The sequence below is a fragment of the Endocarpon pusillum genome (assembly GCF_000464535.1).
Source record: "Endocarpon pusillum Z07020 unplaced genomic scaffold C734253, whole genome shotgun sequence".
Classification (NCBI taxonomy): Eukaryota; Fungi; Ascomycota; class Eurotiomycetes; order Verrucariales; family Verrucariaceae; genus Endocarpon; species Endocarpon pusillum.
The window spans coordinates 695,331-710,591 of record NW_006913602.1 but is presented as its reverse complement, the minus strand read 5'-3'; the positions used below and the strand labels follow the sequence as shown (position 1 = coordinate 710,591).

Below are 15,261 nucleotides of genomic sequence, written 5' to 3'. Positions count from 1 at the left end.
AATACTACGTAGGGCAGTGTGCCGCTAAGCTCTTTCCGGAACAACATAGTACTACGTATAACATGAAGCTCTAAATCGATGACCCATATCAATCTTGATATCCTTCCATACTGGTCAACAGTGCACACAATGGAGACAATATCATCCAGTCTCTCTGCTTCTCAGCCGCTGCCACAACGGCTTATGAACTTTTTTGCTCGATATCCACCCAAACTATACTCTGCAAAATTAACCGGAGCGTTCATACCACTCACACGACCCCCTAAACGAGCATCGCAGCAGACCTCAAAAGCTGGATCACCAATTCCCAACACATCCACCACATCAAACACCTCCTCTTCAGGCACTAGCGCTCCTATGATAGAATCTACTTCCACACCACCCCCCGAGACCCCATCATTTCCAATTGCATCAATGGAAGAACTTCCCCCCAATCCATTCCTCCCCTGGCGCAACCCAGAAACCAATCGCTGGCGACCGCCGCAATACTCCCTACGCCGGCAAGCAGATCTGGTCAAGCTTGCGCAAAAGTACGGTGTTGAGCCCCTGTTACCACCAAGCCGCAAATCGTCGGCGTTCAAGGAAGCCAGGATATTAGAGAAGGGCCTGAGGGTGAGAGGGACGGGTGAAGGACAGAAAGTGAAGGGACATAAATGGGAGAGAAAGATGCCAGCGAAGCTTGAAGTGAGGAGGAAGGCTATGGAGGGTATGCCGGAGTTGATCAGACTTTGGAAGCAGGTAAGTTTGTCCGTGGCTTTGAGTGGAAAGGGGGTATTGTATGCTGACAGGATTGATAGATGGGTCATGGAAAAGGATGGAAGAAGTATCCAAGATAATCTTCACTATATCACTTATTACCCACATTCATGGCTTTTAATGCCACCTCTTCCATTCTTGCCTGAAAGAAAGTGCTCCATCAGGGGTAGCGTTCTAGGAACTCATGGACCTATGAACCACCTCACCAGGGTCATACTGTGGTTCATCTCACCTCTACACGATTTGCCTGATCAGCCTACCGAGCCCACAGTCAAAAGAACAAGCGCCATTCCGTCGTAGGCAAGACTCACTCTTATCATCACCTCTACCTGTATGCACAGCTCAAGGGAAGCCAGCTATGTCAAAAGGAACAAAAACGTGCAGCGACACTGCAATTCCCACAATAATACCACGTACCCAGCCCTCTACAATTGTTGTATAGGGAGTTTGCATCCCTCTTAACACTGACAGCGACAACAAAGCCTATTAACAGCTCTGAAACTGAGTCGTCGCCTGTGTTTCCGCAATGCTACACAGCACTCAGTGCAATATGTACTTCGTCTGACACAAACGTGTAATTCTCTTCTTCAGGCATGTTATGTCGCTGGGTCTTCCTATACAGGCAGTATTTCGCTACAATATCATTGGGAATCCAGGAGACAATACGCAAAGATGCAATTACTTACAGGATGCAACATCTATGTCTAGCTCTAACTCAGTCCGTGTCTGAGTCACTCCTCAATATCACATTACGCGCTCAAGGTTCATCATGACACAAAAACACACACGGAGAGAAAAACAGAGAAAAAAGAGAAGACGATAGGACATAGAGAAGAGACTTATGGCATCAGCCAGCTCGTCTTTATGCCGAGCTCACATGCAATAGATGTAACAAGAGTTACAGAATACAGTTTCCTAGCGAAGGAAAAAGGTGCGGAGCGATAGATTAGCAAAGGAGCATTGACCAAGATCATTCGAGACGGTAATGAGGCGCATAATAGCTCGCAGTGCCTTACCCACACTACTCTCGGGAACGGCTCTCTCATTCAACTTACCACCATCACTTGTGGCCAATTCTGATACTGAGGTGTTGGGCGACAAGCTATAAAAAGCGAAAGGACTGACAATTTGTGAAGAGTGGTAGAGAATATAAAGTTTTGAGATTTGGTGTATAATAGTCAAATATTCCCCAAACAACTTCCCCCTATTTAGAAAAGAAGAGAACCACGTTGCAATGTGCACATTTCCTAGAGATTGCACTCCTCTTGCAGCGCCACATGCCAAAATGCATTTCCATCATTTCAAGAATTTCTCATTCCAGTTCTGCATGAGGTAACTCTCGTGAGAGCTCTAATAGGGAGCCCCTGGCCCCCTCTGCATCTGCGCCGCCATCGAGTCACTCTGTCGTTGCATAGCCGGGCTGGTCAAGGGTGAAGCATAAGCGCCCGGAATTGGAACAGCTGCATAAGTCTGTTCGCCCGGTGCAGCAGCCACATGCTCGTTCTGCCTTTCTTGGGCGGGTGGGGGTGAATTGGTTGGTGTAGGGGCAGAATCGAATCCGTTTTGAGGTGCGCGTGGAGTTGCGTGATGCACTTTGATGGGAGGTGCTTGCAGTTTAAAAGGCGAGGACCCATGTGTGCTAGATGGCGATGGAGTGACGAATTGCGTCTTGGAGTAGTTTTCACCATTTTCGGCAGCTGAGTACTCGTCGCCTCCTCTCGTTGGGAAGGTGGGCGAACGCATGCTCTGTGCGAAGCCTGGAGTATTGGGGGCAGATTGAGAACGGAGTTGGGCGAGATAGAGATCCGATCGAGCCTTGTCACGCACATCCATACTCTTTCGAAGCCTGCGCTTGCTGTAGAATCGATAGAAGACAATGGCGTAAATGGCGATGGTGATGGTTTCAACGACAATCTCGATGATGCAGCAGACGAGCGCCCACTCCTGAAGGCGGCATACGAGAGCATAGCCAACGTCGTCTTTGAACAATTCCCTCCTCCTGTTGTCTTTACAGCTCCAACCCCATATATCTTGGCCGTTACCATTGTTTCTGCTGCTATTTAGGACGGCAGCGCCCACAGCCCACATAATAATACTGAATGCAAAGAAGAATACTGCAAAGACGGTGTAGTAAACAGCGGCTTTTTCGGCACGTTTATGGCCCCCTCGCCAGTAGGCGTAGAAGATTCCAAGAGCAAAAACCAGCGAAATACAAGCAATGACCAAGAGCATAATTTGTGGCCATGGCTTAGAACTAGCAGACCAGGCAGGTAGGTTGTTTCGGGGTGGAAGAGTTTTGGTGGCATTGAAGATCGTAAAGGTGGTTGCGACAAGGGCGAGGACTATCAAAGAGCAGGAGAAGTTGACGCCGCGGAGCATCATCTTAGCCGCCCGCACACGGGTCTTAATTTTCTACAAAGAAGTTAGCAATAGTTGCAAATTTGCAAGATTGACTTGAGAGGCTCACCAGATCCTTTGCTTGTTCCTTTTCTGTATCTTCCTCATGCTTCTCAAGGATTTGTTCTTCCCTGAACGTTGGGCTGAGCGGGTTTAGCATCCTTCCTGGAGTTCCTGGGGTCTTAAGAGCAGATTTCAAAGGTGGGTTTGCATTTGGATGTAAAGTTGCTTGTTGCTGAACAGGCTCATTTGAAATATATCCAAATCCGACGTCGGACGGTTGTGATTGTTGAGCAGCCATGTTGGGCGGGTCTGCGAATGGCGAGCGATGCTCGGTGGGACCAGAGACAGGCGAGTTGACAGAAGTTGCCTCTGCGAAACGCGCTGTTCGGGCAACTTTTTGGGAAGACGAGGAAGAGCTAGAACTGGTCCTGCTTGATCTTGTGGTTACCGAGGGAGCCGTCTTCTCGGACAAGTCTGCAAAGCCGACTGATTGTTGTGGTCTATTGCCGCTGACGATATCAACAGGGGAGACAGGATAGAAAGATTGATTTTGCTGACGAAGCGGCGTCGACATTGCGGTTCCAGCAATGCGGGTTGTTCGGGAGATTTGCTAATGATGTGGGGGCCAGCGAATTAGATGATAGAAGCCAAATAGCGACTCTACGAGTCCAGCTCTGGTCGTCAGTAGGTATGAAAGTGGAAGAGATGCAGAGAGCAGGTTGAGGATTGCGAAGCCAGCGCTGGAGGGAGAAAAGCACAGAGAGAAGAGAGGATTGTGTAGCAAGGTGAAACTTCGGAGGACGAAGATAGGTCAGAGAGGTCGATGCTGGATCGATAGCGGATGTCAATCTACTCCATTTTCGTTATGTTCGAGAGCGGGCGCTTGAAGAAAGCTTCCATATGGAGGTACCACATGTCCCATAAAGAGGCAGCGGTTCTGGTTTCGAGGCTGGGATGGTTGACAATTAGATTGGGCTCTTCCGGGCGGCACTGGACCATTAGGCAGGTGATGGACATGCATGATTGGAGCATGGCTGTCGAGTCGTCTCACACACTAAATCCTTCCGACTGCCAATCTCTCAGTTCCAGCGCCTATGAAAAACGGACACAAGGTTGTGGCTTGTGGTTGGTTGGGCGGGGACTGACGCTAAAACATGCCATGACCGTTTGAGTCTCGCTTCAATGCAGGCACAGGCATAGTTATACTTTGCATCCGTACGGAGTAGAGTAGCTTGAATCGTGTTCTATGAATTTGTGGTGTCGTTTTGTGCCAATGTTTGATTAGCAGATTGGCAATGCGTACTAGGAGAAGAACGAGTCACCGAACCCTGGCGCAGATGACAAAATTAGATGCGGCCTGAATCGCTTGAATTCGTTCGTCTTTAACGCATATCCTTGGAAGACCAGAGCGGCTGAAACTCAAGCGCTGTGGAGAGAGAAATGGAGAGGAAGGATGATCATGCCTGGGCCTTGCCACGGGTGGGAGCTAGGGCGGCTAGATTACTTGGGGTTTGCAAATGCGGAAGAACCTGCATGGACAAGCCCTGCAACACACTCTCGGCTTGCAGCATTCTCTCAAACTTGATTCATCAGATATCCTATCTGTACTGGGGCGGGCTAGCCAAGGGCTTACAAGTATGCAATGCAAATGTCAAGGGTAGGGCTAGAGGCGATAATGTTGGCTAATTATGGACCTGTCAACCGTGCATGGCGCTTCATCGTATTTGTTCTACAATTGAGGAAAGATCATCCTCTGAAAACATACTATGTATTACATCGGCGGAGAAAAACAAAAAACGAACAGTCCGAACGCCTACCGTCGACGTCCACGGAGAATAGAATCCGATTGCAGCTAGGTAGCACACCTTTACCCGCACACTCAGCTGCAAATTATCATGATCCAGCACTCGATTTGACTACGGCAACCTCAGCACGAACGGGAACATTTTTCTGTCTGCTGGCATCGGGAAACCCGCCAACTTCCACTCCATTCCTGAACAAGAGGCAATGTGTTGATCCACCGAAATGGAACATCCCAATCTGATCGCCCTTTTCAACGTGCTGACCCTCCTTGACCGTGATATCGCAGGTCGAGACCTCGGCCATGCCCACCCCCAGGAATGCCATCAGACCGATAGCAGGATTGTCCGCTTCGATGAAGATAATGGCACGTACGGCAGTGGCAGTGATGTAGCCTTGTCCAGTCACCTCTCCCCCTTCATCAGCTCCATGGGTGGCATCAAACTCTTCGAAAAGAGGCTCGGAGAAGTAAGTCCCGTCTTGTACATAAGCTTTGACAATTCGACCTGCCACGGGACTGTGCCAGCGGTGGTAGCTGAGGGCGTTCAAAAATGCTTGATAGACTGTTCCGCCTATAAATTGCTCGGTAAGCTCGTCGTGAGCTAACATATCGCTGACCGAGTACGGTTGTCCCTTGTTCCAGAATTTGTCACGAGCTTTGACCCCATATGCAACATTGAAGGGGGTGGACTCGCAAGCATTGACGATGACATCTGGGTTATCTGGAGCAGCAACAGGTCTGATGCCTTCCTTAAATTGGCGAGTGAAAAAGTCATCCCAGGATTTGAAGCCATGGTGCTTGGCTGAGGGATTGCAAATGAACATTTCCTCGAATGAATAGGACGTCTCTTCAATGTTGGCAGTCTTTGCCAGTTCTTTTACTCCAGTGTCACTGAACCAGCTACTAGGATTGCCTTCTTCGAGAACCTCAGCGGATGCGGGAGATGCAAGATATTCGGCCCAGGTATTCAGTACCTTTTTCAACATAGCATTTACCTTCGGATCCAAGAAAACAGCAAAGCCGCTTTTAGTTGCCATTGGCCAGTCGAAAAGAGCGTTGATGGGGAGACCGACCAGACCAACTCTTTCCGACTTGTTGCTCCATGATGGGGCAGTAGTCAAGAGATGGTTGAGGACGCGGAGCATATGGTCACAATCGTGGATCTGACGATGGCCGGTAGGATCGTTGTTGTATGGCTTCTTGTTTGGAATTTGTTCAAACATGGAGGAGAAGAGCAGATATATCCGCGTGTCTTCTTCGATCATGTCTCGAAACTCTTTGATCACAGGGTGGAGCTCTTTCGGATGATTGTCGACATAGTCAATGATATCACCGAGCCATTCCTTGTGGACGCGGTGATCCTGTGGCAGCCACTTGCCAGTTCTTCATGGTTAGATTGAGCTTGATGGGATAACGGGCGGTCTTACCTATTCACCCGATGCTCCTCTGGTACATGACTCTCAGAATCCATGCTCGGCCAAGTGCTTGAGTGCTTGGCTAATTGGGAGTTTCACGTAGGATTGCAAGTGATAATACCTTCTCGAGTTACTATGATTAACTGAAGAATTTTTTGTCGGAAGGACATGATCACACTTACGTCATTTGCTTAGTATCCTGGTTACTGCTAGTTAGGAGATGTAGTGGTAACTATCGTGAAATCTGTAGCATTTCTTCCATCCTCTCCATCCCTAACACACAACAAAGATCGATGTATTCGATCGAAATGCTTTGTAAGGTCGACTGCTTCAATTATCCTATGGCTGCCATCCAGCATAATGCTCAGAGTAACGGACTCTCACCGCCATGATGAGCCAAAGCCGCTTGGCGGCTCTGGGGCTACTTGATACAACAAATCTCGCTACCCAAATTTTCCTCCAGAAAAAGGCTTCTCCCCCTCTATACTGGTGACCGATAAACCTTGCACAAATGTTCACATTCCGCTCTAAATTATCAGAGGAGCATCTGTGATGGTCTAAGAATAGAAGCATGCCTGAAAGAGGTAAGTGTTTAGGACAACCCTCCAAACTCTTACGTATTACGAATGGACGGATGCAGGGAAGCTCCGCCGGCTTTCGTTGCTTCATATATTAGGATGAGCAGACGTCAAATAACTATTCTAAGAATGCTCCAACATGGATTGAGTTGTCTTAAACATGCTTGTAATAGTAAGTTATCAATCAAGAACCACATGACCAATTCCAGGACGTTGATGCTACCTGGAGAGCTCTGGCGGGTATTGGCGAGACCTGCAACTAGCGCCCGTGGAATGGAAGAATATGGCCGTGGCGCTGTGAAAGAATGATCCTTGTATGTGTAACTAATAAAACTGAAATATTACATGGAGATGGGCTAGCAGTGGCGTCCTCTCTGTGCCCTTGTTCTGGTTTGCTTGTTTTATCATCGTCATCCACTTTGCCAATCTTGATCTCTAGCTCTGCGTCGTACCTTTCTATTTTGCTTTAGCATATTCCAATTCCCTTTTGCACCACCCCATGGCCCGTTGAGAGTGTTTTGGAAGCCGTTTTGGCACACTTCCCTCGGACGGAGGAGTACCATGAGAACCCGTCGCCCACCAGAGGCCCCAGATACTTCCCCACAAGAGCCCTTGATAACTCGCGTACGAACGGTGAACACTTTCTTACTCGCTAGTGATGTACACTACCCACAGCACAGCGGGACCAGCAACTCAACAGCACCGTGGAGTCGTGAAGGGAGGAACATCCAACATTCTAGACATGTGCACGGTGTGCAGTCCACTCCGACACCGCATATCATGTACGACTGGGCTGTTTCCGGCTTGCATCGAACTCTGTGTCCTGGATATCTCTACTACTAGAGTTATTACATCGACCTCACCAACGATCTTAAGCGCGCTATCCTAGACCTCCATGCTGAAAAGAAACATAATCATCAATAACAGTGTAAGTAGGCGACTAGACACAATAGGCACAGTACCTGGGTTTAGGAAATCCGTAAGAAGGCAGAAGGCAGCGTCTCACTTCACCGGCATATTGTCCATGACTTATAGATAATTACTGCAGAGCCTATCATGTTTTAAATCATTGGGACTAATGTAGAATAATCTAGTTGATCATGGGGGACGCTGTGAAGTAGAAAGAACTTTTGATTCTGAATGTTAGGGGGCTTCTTCTGCCTTTCTCTGTAGTGTTTAGTGATGGAGTCGCTGATGGATGCGAATGTTCTTAATGATACTATAGAGCTTGTTTCTCAGGCATAGTATATACCATCCTCGGTAGCAGTCACGACCTCACTCGTAAAAGTGCAATGCTCAATCTCTCCTCAGAACAATTGCGCACGACGACCCACCGTACCCGTCCTAGCTCCGGTCCACATCATCTGGGCAGGGGTGGCAAGCCGTGCTGATGACCAAACTACAATTTTCCGTCGCTGGGACGTTTTGATCCATCTTCCGCAGCAAGAAAGCCAGTATGACGAGCAGAAGACCGATCCACGTGAGACCGAAGATGGATACGCTCAAGATGGAGTAGCTGCATGTGCATTCTGATTCTGAAGGTATAAGCTTTCCATTCACGTCACGAATCTCATGGCGGGAGAGGAAAAGTGACTGAGACAGCAGCCAGTACAAGATGCCATATACTGCGTATGGACCGTTTAGCTGTATCTCAGTCAGATACGGTAGCGGACAAGGCGAGTGGAGGTATATCCGTTGAGCCCTCTCCAGGTATGAATCGTGACTCTGTATGTCTGCTAGAAGCTGAACTAGATGAGAAGGTTGCTTTCCATTCAGTCGTTGTCACTTGGGATGCTTTAACATTGTCACTTCATTACCTGCAAGATTCCGTGCATTGGCATCTCTCCAAAGTACCTGGTGGGGGATTTCGCGCACACCGCAGATACTTCTCGTATCAGACATGTGTATATGACAAGAGATGTAGTGCTCCACCAGTATAAGGAGCGAAACCTGTGAGAATCCTCTCGTACTGGCTCTTCACATGGGTGCAAGTATCTCTGCAACACGAGACGTCTGCGTACAGGTGACTGCATTTGGATAGAAGACGACTTCTGCTCACAGAGCTTGATCTTTGGTAAGAATTGATCCATGGACCAAGGCACACACAGAGGCAACGTGCATAATCTTCCTGACCCAGCCATGCCCTGCCCCCATGCGCAGTAATGTGTGCAACATGACTTTCAAGTGAGGGGGAAATGGTCCCTTGAGATTGATAGAGGGGGCATCTCCTGCGTGACTTATGCAGAAAACTGTCAATACAGTGTGCCCAAGAAAGAGCCTTGCGATGTAGGAGCTGTTTCAAATCTTTGGTGATCCTTCCGAGGCATCGTATGCCTGTTCAACCTGAGTGGAGACATTTCTTTGAGTTGCGAAATACACTAACTGTGCTTCTGGGAGGATACTGGACGATGTATGAGAAATTACAACGATATTCTGCTGCGGCAGTGGTTGTGCAAGGGCTTGTCCATGTTACGTGCAAATAATCCGTCAATTGACTAGTGGCGGCTATTTGCTACATGAATGATATTGATCGGTTATAACCAGGTGATTTTAGGTTTCAAGGTGCATATTGTTCGGGTGTATAATGGCTAACAAGCAATTGACCAATTCTCTGAGGGTGGAGCAGATGAAAGCTGCCTACCTAGTTCGTAGTAGTAGATGGTGAAAGCTGAGATACAGAGCACCAAGCCTGATGATGCACGTGATATCTCTGCTCACAGAGGAAATGTCGAGATGGTGTTCTACCAAATGGAAAAGGTTCATGATGGTAAATGTGATACGATACTAAAATCATGGAAGCAACTGCAGTGCAACTAGCTAGGATAAGCATGCATGCTAGGAGATCCCCGCCCATGTGGCAGGCGAAGGGTGGCGTACGAGGTATGGCTGATCCTAGCTAGACGCCCATCATTTGCCACCCCACCACCGAGTGATACTACTGCTATCTTTAGCTCAACAGTACCTGATATCTGTATGCAAGGCACGAAGGATTGGCAGCACGAATTTCTGAAGCAAGCGCAATAGCACAAACTTGGCCTGATGCTGTAAGTGTACATGAAAGCTCTAAAACCGGAGTCTATCGCTTCGCAATGCGGACACGAAGCATGAAAATGATGTGTTTGTTTACACGGTCCAATGCAGGGTCTTCCGCTGACGTCATATTCGTCGCTCATGCCTTTTGCACCTTTGGTGTGCTTGAAATGTTGTCCATCTTGATGACAAGCACTCTTCGTGGCTTCGACTCCATCTTCTTCTTTCTGGCCTCCAGAAGCTTCTTCTCCTGCGCGAACTTGGCCATTCGCCCTTCGTTGCTCAACATAGCTACCTCCAAGTTTCGTGCGGCCGCGTTCAATCTTTCTTGAATGAAAGCTGTATGGGATAGAGTAGCGTCAACTCGCTCGAGCCCATTCTGACGCAGCGAAAGGATTGGCTGAGCCCACTCCTCATCTAGTGTTAGATGACAAGGCCAGTCGTGGAGCTCAAGATCTAGCCGTAACGTCTTAAGATCTGTCATCTTCTCACTGATTTGCTTGCATGTCGTTGACCATTTCTTATCGTCAATTATCTTGAACTTTCGGTGCTCCGTAAGTTTGGGCTCTCCTTGAGTCCTGTGAGATATTCCAAGTCCTCGTATTGCTTGAAGCGCTCTGAGAGGTGTGATCAAGAGGAATCGGTTGAGGGCCTTTGTTGAGTTGATGCGGAAGAATGTTTTCGCGTACATCACGCAAAGAGCTTCGTTGTAGATCTGACGGCTACTGAATAAGAGATTGAATGGAATGTCGTAGTGAGCTAGATTCCCACCTCCACTGGGTGTCAGGGACAAAACGTCGTGGGATATACGTGAAGGACCTTTTTTGTAGTGTTGGCGACGTCGCTGCTGAGGATTAGATGACTTCTGCGACACTGCACAGGATTGTTCTTGTATGGCCACGGTGGCTTGCTTCTGTGGCTTTGTATCGGCTTTCGAGCTGGGTTGGATGGTCTTGTTGCCTCGCTGCCGCTCCGCTCGTTGTGGAGCACCTGGCCGGCGCTTCTTGTCGTATTGATTGTAAGATTGTCTTTGATAGTGCACGAATGGCCGGTCAATAAGCTCGTCATGAAACTGTGGTTCATTGCTCATTCTCACACCAACCACACATTCTTCGAACACTAAGTCATAGATCTTATTTCTGATCTCACCAGGAAGATCAAGAAACCGAAATATGCCAGATTGTGCCGATTTTGCCTGAATGAGGTGCAACTTTGATGGGATGATCGTCCCAGGAGCATAGTAGGCCATTGTTTAGCTATGACCAGAAGACCACCCGCAGCGACCAATGATATCCTCCGGTGTCAGGGTTCTACCTAGAGTTTGTACATCCCCAGTGAGAGCAAGGTAAGAACAACAAAGGTGAAGCTGAGGAGTGTGGCCAGGTCGTAGAGGATGAGACTCTCACGCTGGACACTGTAGATGAAACTACACCCAAAGTTTGTGCTAGTGGTTTTGTTGTTGAAAGAAGTGGTAAGATGGTGTTGATAGTTGAAGAATGATTGACATCCAAATATGGAGCTGCCGCCTGAATCATGCAGGTGCAGTGAATGGAGCTTCGGACTATTTTGCTTAGCATAGCCCCACCATGACGGAAATGCAGCCTCTACCTCTAGTTATGTGCTACACTAGGATCGACTAGCTGCAGGCTGAATCACCCAAAACATGGAGAAGCGGAGCAGAGAAGGCCTGATTGCAGGTACTAGTACCACAAGCCAATCAATTATTCTGGGGCTGCTCGGACTTGAGCATTGCACCGTCTCCTAAGCTACTAGTTGCATCTGGCGTTGTGGGTACACAGATACTCACCTTTGTCTGATAATTTCATAAGAGAGGAAGCTCCTACGTAGCAAATTCTGCTGCCATTCATCCTATAAGCTGTGGTAGTACCATGGGACTTAGAGTCAACAATCGAGTGGGGTTTTGTAGTTCTTATCTTTTGACCGGCAACTGACCCTGATAACTACTCCGTCCGGGCCGGCGTCATTAAATTTTAGTGCTGGTAATTTAGTTGCCATGATTGACAGCCTGAGAGCCATCATTCCCACCTAGGCGTGGAAAACCTACCGCGCCTCGGTGCCTAGTTAGGGTGATGCCGCCCCAACTCATTCTGGTCTCATCCTGGACCGGAGGTGAGGCCACGGACCGCAGCCTTGATGGTCTTCGAGGCACACTCTTCGTGTTGTACAAAAGATCCTGAAAGCGCTAGTGCTCGAGTTGGTTTGGTACCTCCCCTCCTTTTCTAAGATCTTATATCGCATAATATGTGATCCTTGAAAAGGTCTTCTCCGGTAAGAGCTCGTTAAGATTTAAGAAGTTCACTACTCCTCAAACCTCCACATTGTCCCTTTACCTTTTCATCTACTTCACCCCTTTTTCTCTTTCTCTTCCTTCTGCCTACTGCGCCGCCGCCTTAACCTCGCAGCGCCAGGCGCTGAGGAAGTTCCCCCATTTAATCTTACCCTCCGCCTTGTGCCCTCATTAGACTACATTGCCTCGACCTGTTGATCCAATTGTTGGCCTGGCTGTGAACAGGGCCGCTGATGCGGAGTCAGCTCTACAAGACCCGGCGGCTGGCTATCCACAAGTCATAGTAGCCCCAATACTTATTTACGGAGAGCAGGTCTCAGGCCGATGACCGGCTCCCCAGCCCATGGACCCAGGCCCAGATCACTCGACGATCCGATATTTCTGATATCAAACGCTGAGTCATCTCGATTCTGTCCGGCTGTTGACAATTCTTCTATCAAGCAATGAAACTGCCGTCATCCAATGCAACCTCCAACCTATCAGTCTGAGTGTTGAACCAGAATACAGTGCAATCTCTTACACGTAGTTATGGCCTTATGATCACAAACCCTCTCTGACGTAAAAGAACACTTCCCAGGGTATCGGAAGTTTATAGATATTCGCGAGTGGAGCCAGCCTGAGGGTAACCCCTAATCTATACGAATTCCTATTTCAATTTCGGCGGAATTTACGTAGACCTCCGGGTATCGGGAATGGCGCATACAGCAGTAATGCTGGGGAGGTAGGAATGGCCCTGGATGCATCGGCGCCTTCGTGGATCGATGTTATATGCATCAACTAAGACAATATCGCTGAGAAAATATCTATTGTGAGGGATAGGGTATTACTCCCACGCTGCCTGGCGCTGAATTTAGCCCCTCTGAAGCCTGTGTGGGGACGAACTTTTTCCCCATCAGCTTCGATCGTCTTCTAAAGAAGTCCGTATAATATCTTTTCCACTCCTTACACTCTCTACCAGTCGAGTGTGGGGTCGTACGTAGTACTAGTGTACTCCGTAGGCTGGTTTTAAAGCGGCACGGTCTGAGTAAGCGCCCACCTGGGGTCAGGGCGGTTATTGCCCATTGCAAAAGTGTTGTAGTTCCTTGCCGCATAGTTCGGAGCTGTTGCTGCTTGGGTTGTCATACTGAATCTATATATCGTGCAGAATAATAAGAAATCTATATCATTCAGTAGCTATAGATCTGTTGACTTACAGTGAAGATATTTTGCTGTTTTAGAAGTCTACTCTTTACAGAATAAGTAGATGAAGTTTTGTGTGTAGGAGGATTATCAACTCAAATATGCTTCTTTTTGTAACTATATAATCTATATTAAAGGGATCAAAAGAAGCTTAATTACACATCAATATAAGTATTATGGACCCTAGATCATTATATGGCCTTCCGTAGCTCTTTGGAGCAAAATAGGGAAGCAGCAGCGGCTCTGAAGCATGTGCCAAGGAACTACAACACTTTGCAATGCCAGGGCATTATCACATTGCTTGAGTCACCAAGACCGCATATCTTCACCAGCTTGCATGAACCAATACTATAGCAACTCTTCCAAGGCTTTGCGTACTCAGTGATGCTTAAATCTACACGGTTACCCTCAGTCATCCGCTCAATACGTTCGAACCAGCATCAAGTGTGCAAGACTGCACATAACGTCAGCAGAGCATCCTCCAGTCTCCCATCGAGCAACGCTTCTACTCCTAAAACTCCTCCTCGAAATACCAACGGCCCGCAAGGAGCACCGCTGAGCTTTTTCCCTTTCCTCTTCATCTTCCTTGCCGGCTCTGCTGCGTACGCGTATATGGTCAAGGCTCGTGCCAGTCAATCTCAGCAACCTGTTTCAGGAGAAACCAGGAAAAACGGTCGATATCAGCGAAAGGTCTAGATTTTCTCTACAGTAATACCACCCTCCTCTTCAACAATGCCTGCCATTATTCCTTCTACTGGTCTCCCAGATCCCATTCTCCAACCTGATCCTCCGTTGACATCCTCAAACACTCCTCCTGTTTTCGATCCCGAAAAAGTCACAGTGGTATACATACTTGGAGGCCCAGGGTCAGGAAAAGGGACACAATCCGCCCATCTAGTCCAAGATTATGGCTTTGTCCATCTCAGCGCGGGCGATCTGCTGCGCGCAGAGCAGGATCGGAGTGGTAGCCAGTATGGCCAGTTGATCAAAGACTATATCAAGAATGGTCAAATCGTACCATTGGAAGTCACAGTGAAGCTTTTGGAGAATGCTATGCATGAAAAGATGTCCAATGACGGGACAGGAAGATTTCTCATCGATGGGTTCCCGCGAAAGATGGACCAGGCAGCATTCTTTGAGTCCTCCGTTTGCCACAGCAGATGCACGATATTTCTCGACTGCCCAGAAGACGTAATGAAGGAGAGGCTCTTGAATAGAGGCAAAACCAGCGGAAGGACTGATGACAACGAGGAATCTATAAAGAAGAGGTTCAGGACGTTTGTAGAGACCAGCATGCCAGTTGTGGAATACTTTGAGAAGCAGGGGCGGGTGGTCAAAGTATCTGCTGTGGGCACTGAGCAAGAAGTGTATGAGCATGTAGTGGAGGGACTGGCTGCTCAAGGCATTGCACCACAGAAATAGATTAAGAAAGTCCTGCCAATGGACCTACATGTAGAATAGAATGGCATAATACATAAGCGTTTTTATCTCTCCTTATAATGGGCGGTGATCTCTTCTACTACTCGCTGTAATGGCTGGTCTCGCCAGCATTGTTCGTACTGAATCAGACAGCTTCCACACTCACCAGCTCACTACATTGTGTAGTCCAAGGATTCAAAATTCGAAAGTAAAGACTGGATCAACCTCACGTACAAGCATCATGTTGATTGTGGCTGTGGAAAGTGGCGACGCCAGGGTTGAAAACGTCATCTTGGGCCAAGATTCCAGGCCATATTCCTTTACTGCTTCAGCCAAACTCATCTTTATTGAAGGGCAGTACAGTTGCGGCGGAAC

At 48.1% G+C, this 15,261-nt stretch overlaps 5 protein-coding genes across 5 annotated transcripts; 2 read left to right on the top strand and 3 right to left on the bottom strand.

The window, feature by feature from the left end:
- Nucleotides 1-129: 129 nt before the first annotated feature.
- On the top strand, nucleotides 130-836 carry EPUS_00225 (uncharacterized protein; the record flags this gene model as incomplete). Its single annotated transcript, XM_007789254.1, has 2 exons — nucleotides 130-738; nucleotides 798-836. 2 exons carry the CDS (start codon nucleotides 130-132, stop codon nucleotides 834-836), a joined length of 648 nt encoding a protein of 215 aa, XP_007787444.1.
- Nucleotides 837-2,106: 1,270 nt separating this feature from the next.
- Nucleotides 2,107-3,730, bottom strand: EPUS_00224 (uncharacterized protein; the record flags this gene model as incomplete). Its single annotated transcript, XM_007789253.1, has 2 exons — nucleotides 2,107-3,168; nucleotides 3,224-3,730. 2 exons carry the CDS (start codon nucleotides 3,728-3,730, stop codon nucleotides 2,107-2,109), a joined length of 1,569 nt encoding a protein of 522 aa, XP_007787443.1.
- A 1,319-nt stretch (nucleotides 3,731-5,049) lies between these two features.
- Nucleotides 5,050-6,428, bottom strand: EPUS_00223 (uncharacterized protein; the record flags this gene model as incomplete). The annotated part of the gene is made up of 2 exons (XM_007789252.1): nucleotides 5,050-6,340; nucleotides 6,385-6,428. 2 exons carry the CDS (start codon nucleotides 6,426-6,428, stop codon nucleotides 5,050-5,052), a joined length of 1,335 nt encoding a protein of 444 aa, XP_007787442.1.
- Nucleotides 6,429-10,119: 3,691 nt separating this feature from the next.
- Nucleotides 10,120-11,229, bottom strand: EPUS_00222 (uncharacterized protein; the record flags this gene model as incomplete). The annotated part of the gene is made up of 1 exon (XM_007789251.1): nucleotides 10,120-11,229. The coding sequence occupies one exon, from the start codon at nucleotides 11,227-11,229 to the stop codon at nucleotides 10,120-10,122; it is 1,110 nt and encodes a 369-aa protein (XP_007787441.1).
- Nucleotides 11,230-14,199: 2,970 nt separating this feature from the next.
- On the top strand, nucleotides 14,200-14,889 carry EPUS_00221 (Uridylate kinase; the record flags this gene model as incomplete). The annotated part of the gene is made up of 1 exon (XM_007789250.1): nucleotides 14,200-14,889. One exon carries the CDS (start codon nucleotides 14,200-14,202, stop codon nucleotides 14,887-14,889), a length of 690 nt encoding a protein of 229 aa, XP_007787440.1.
- Between the last annotated feature and the right edge of the window lie 372 nt (nucleotides 14,890-15,261).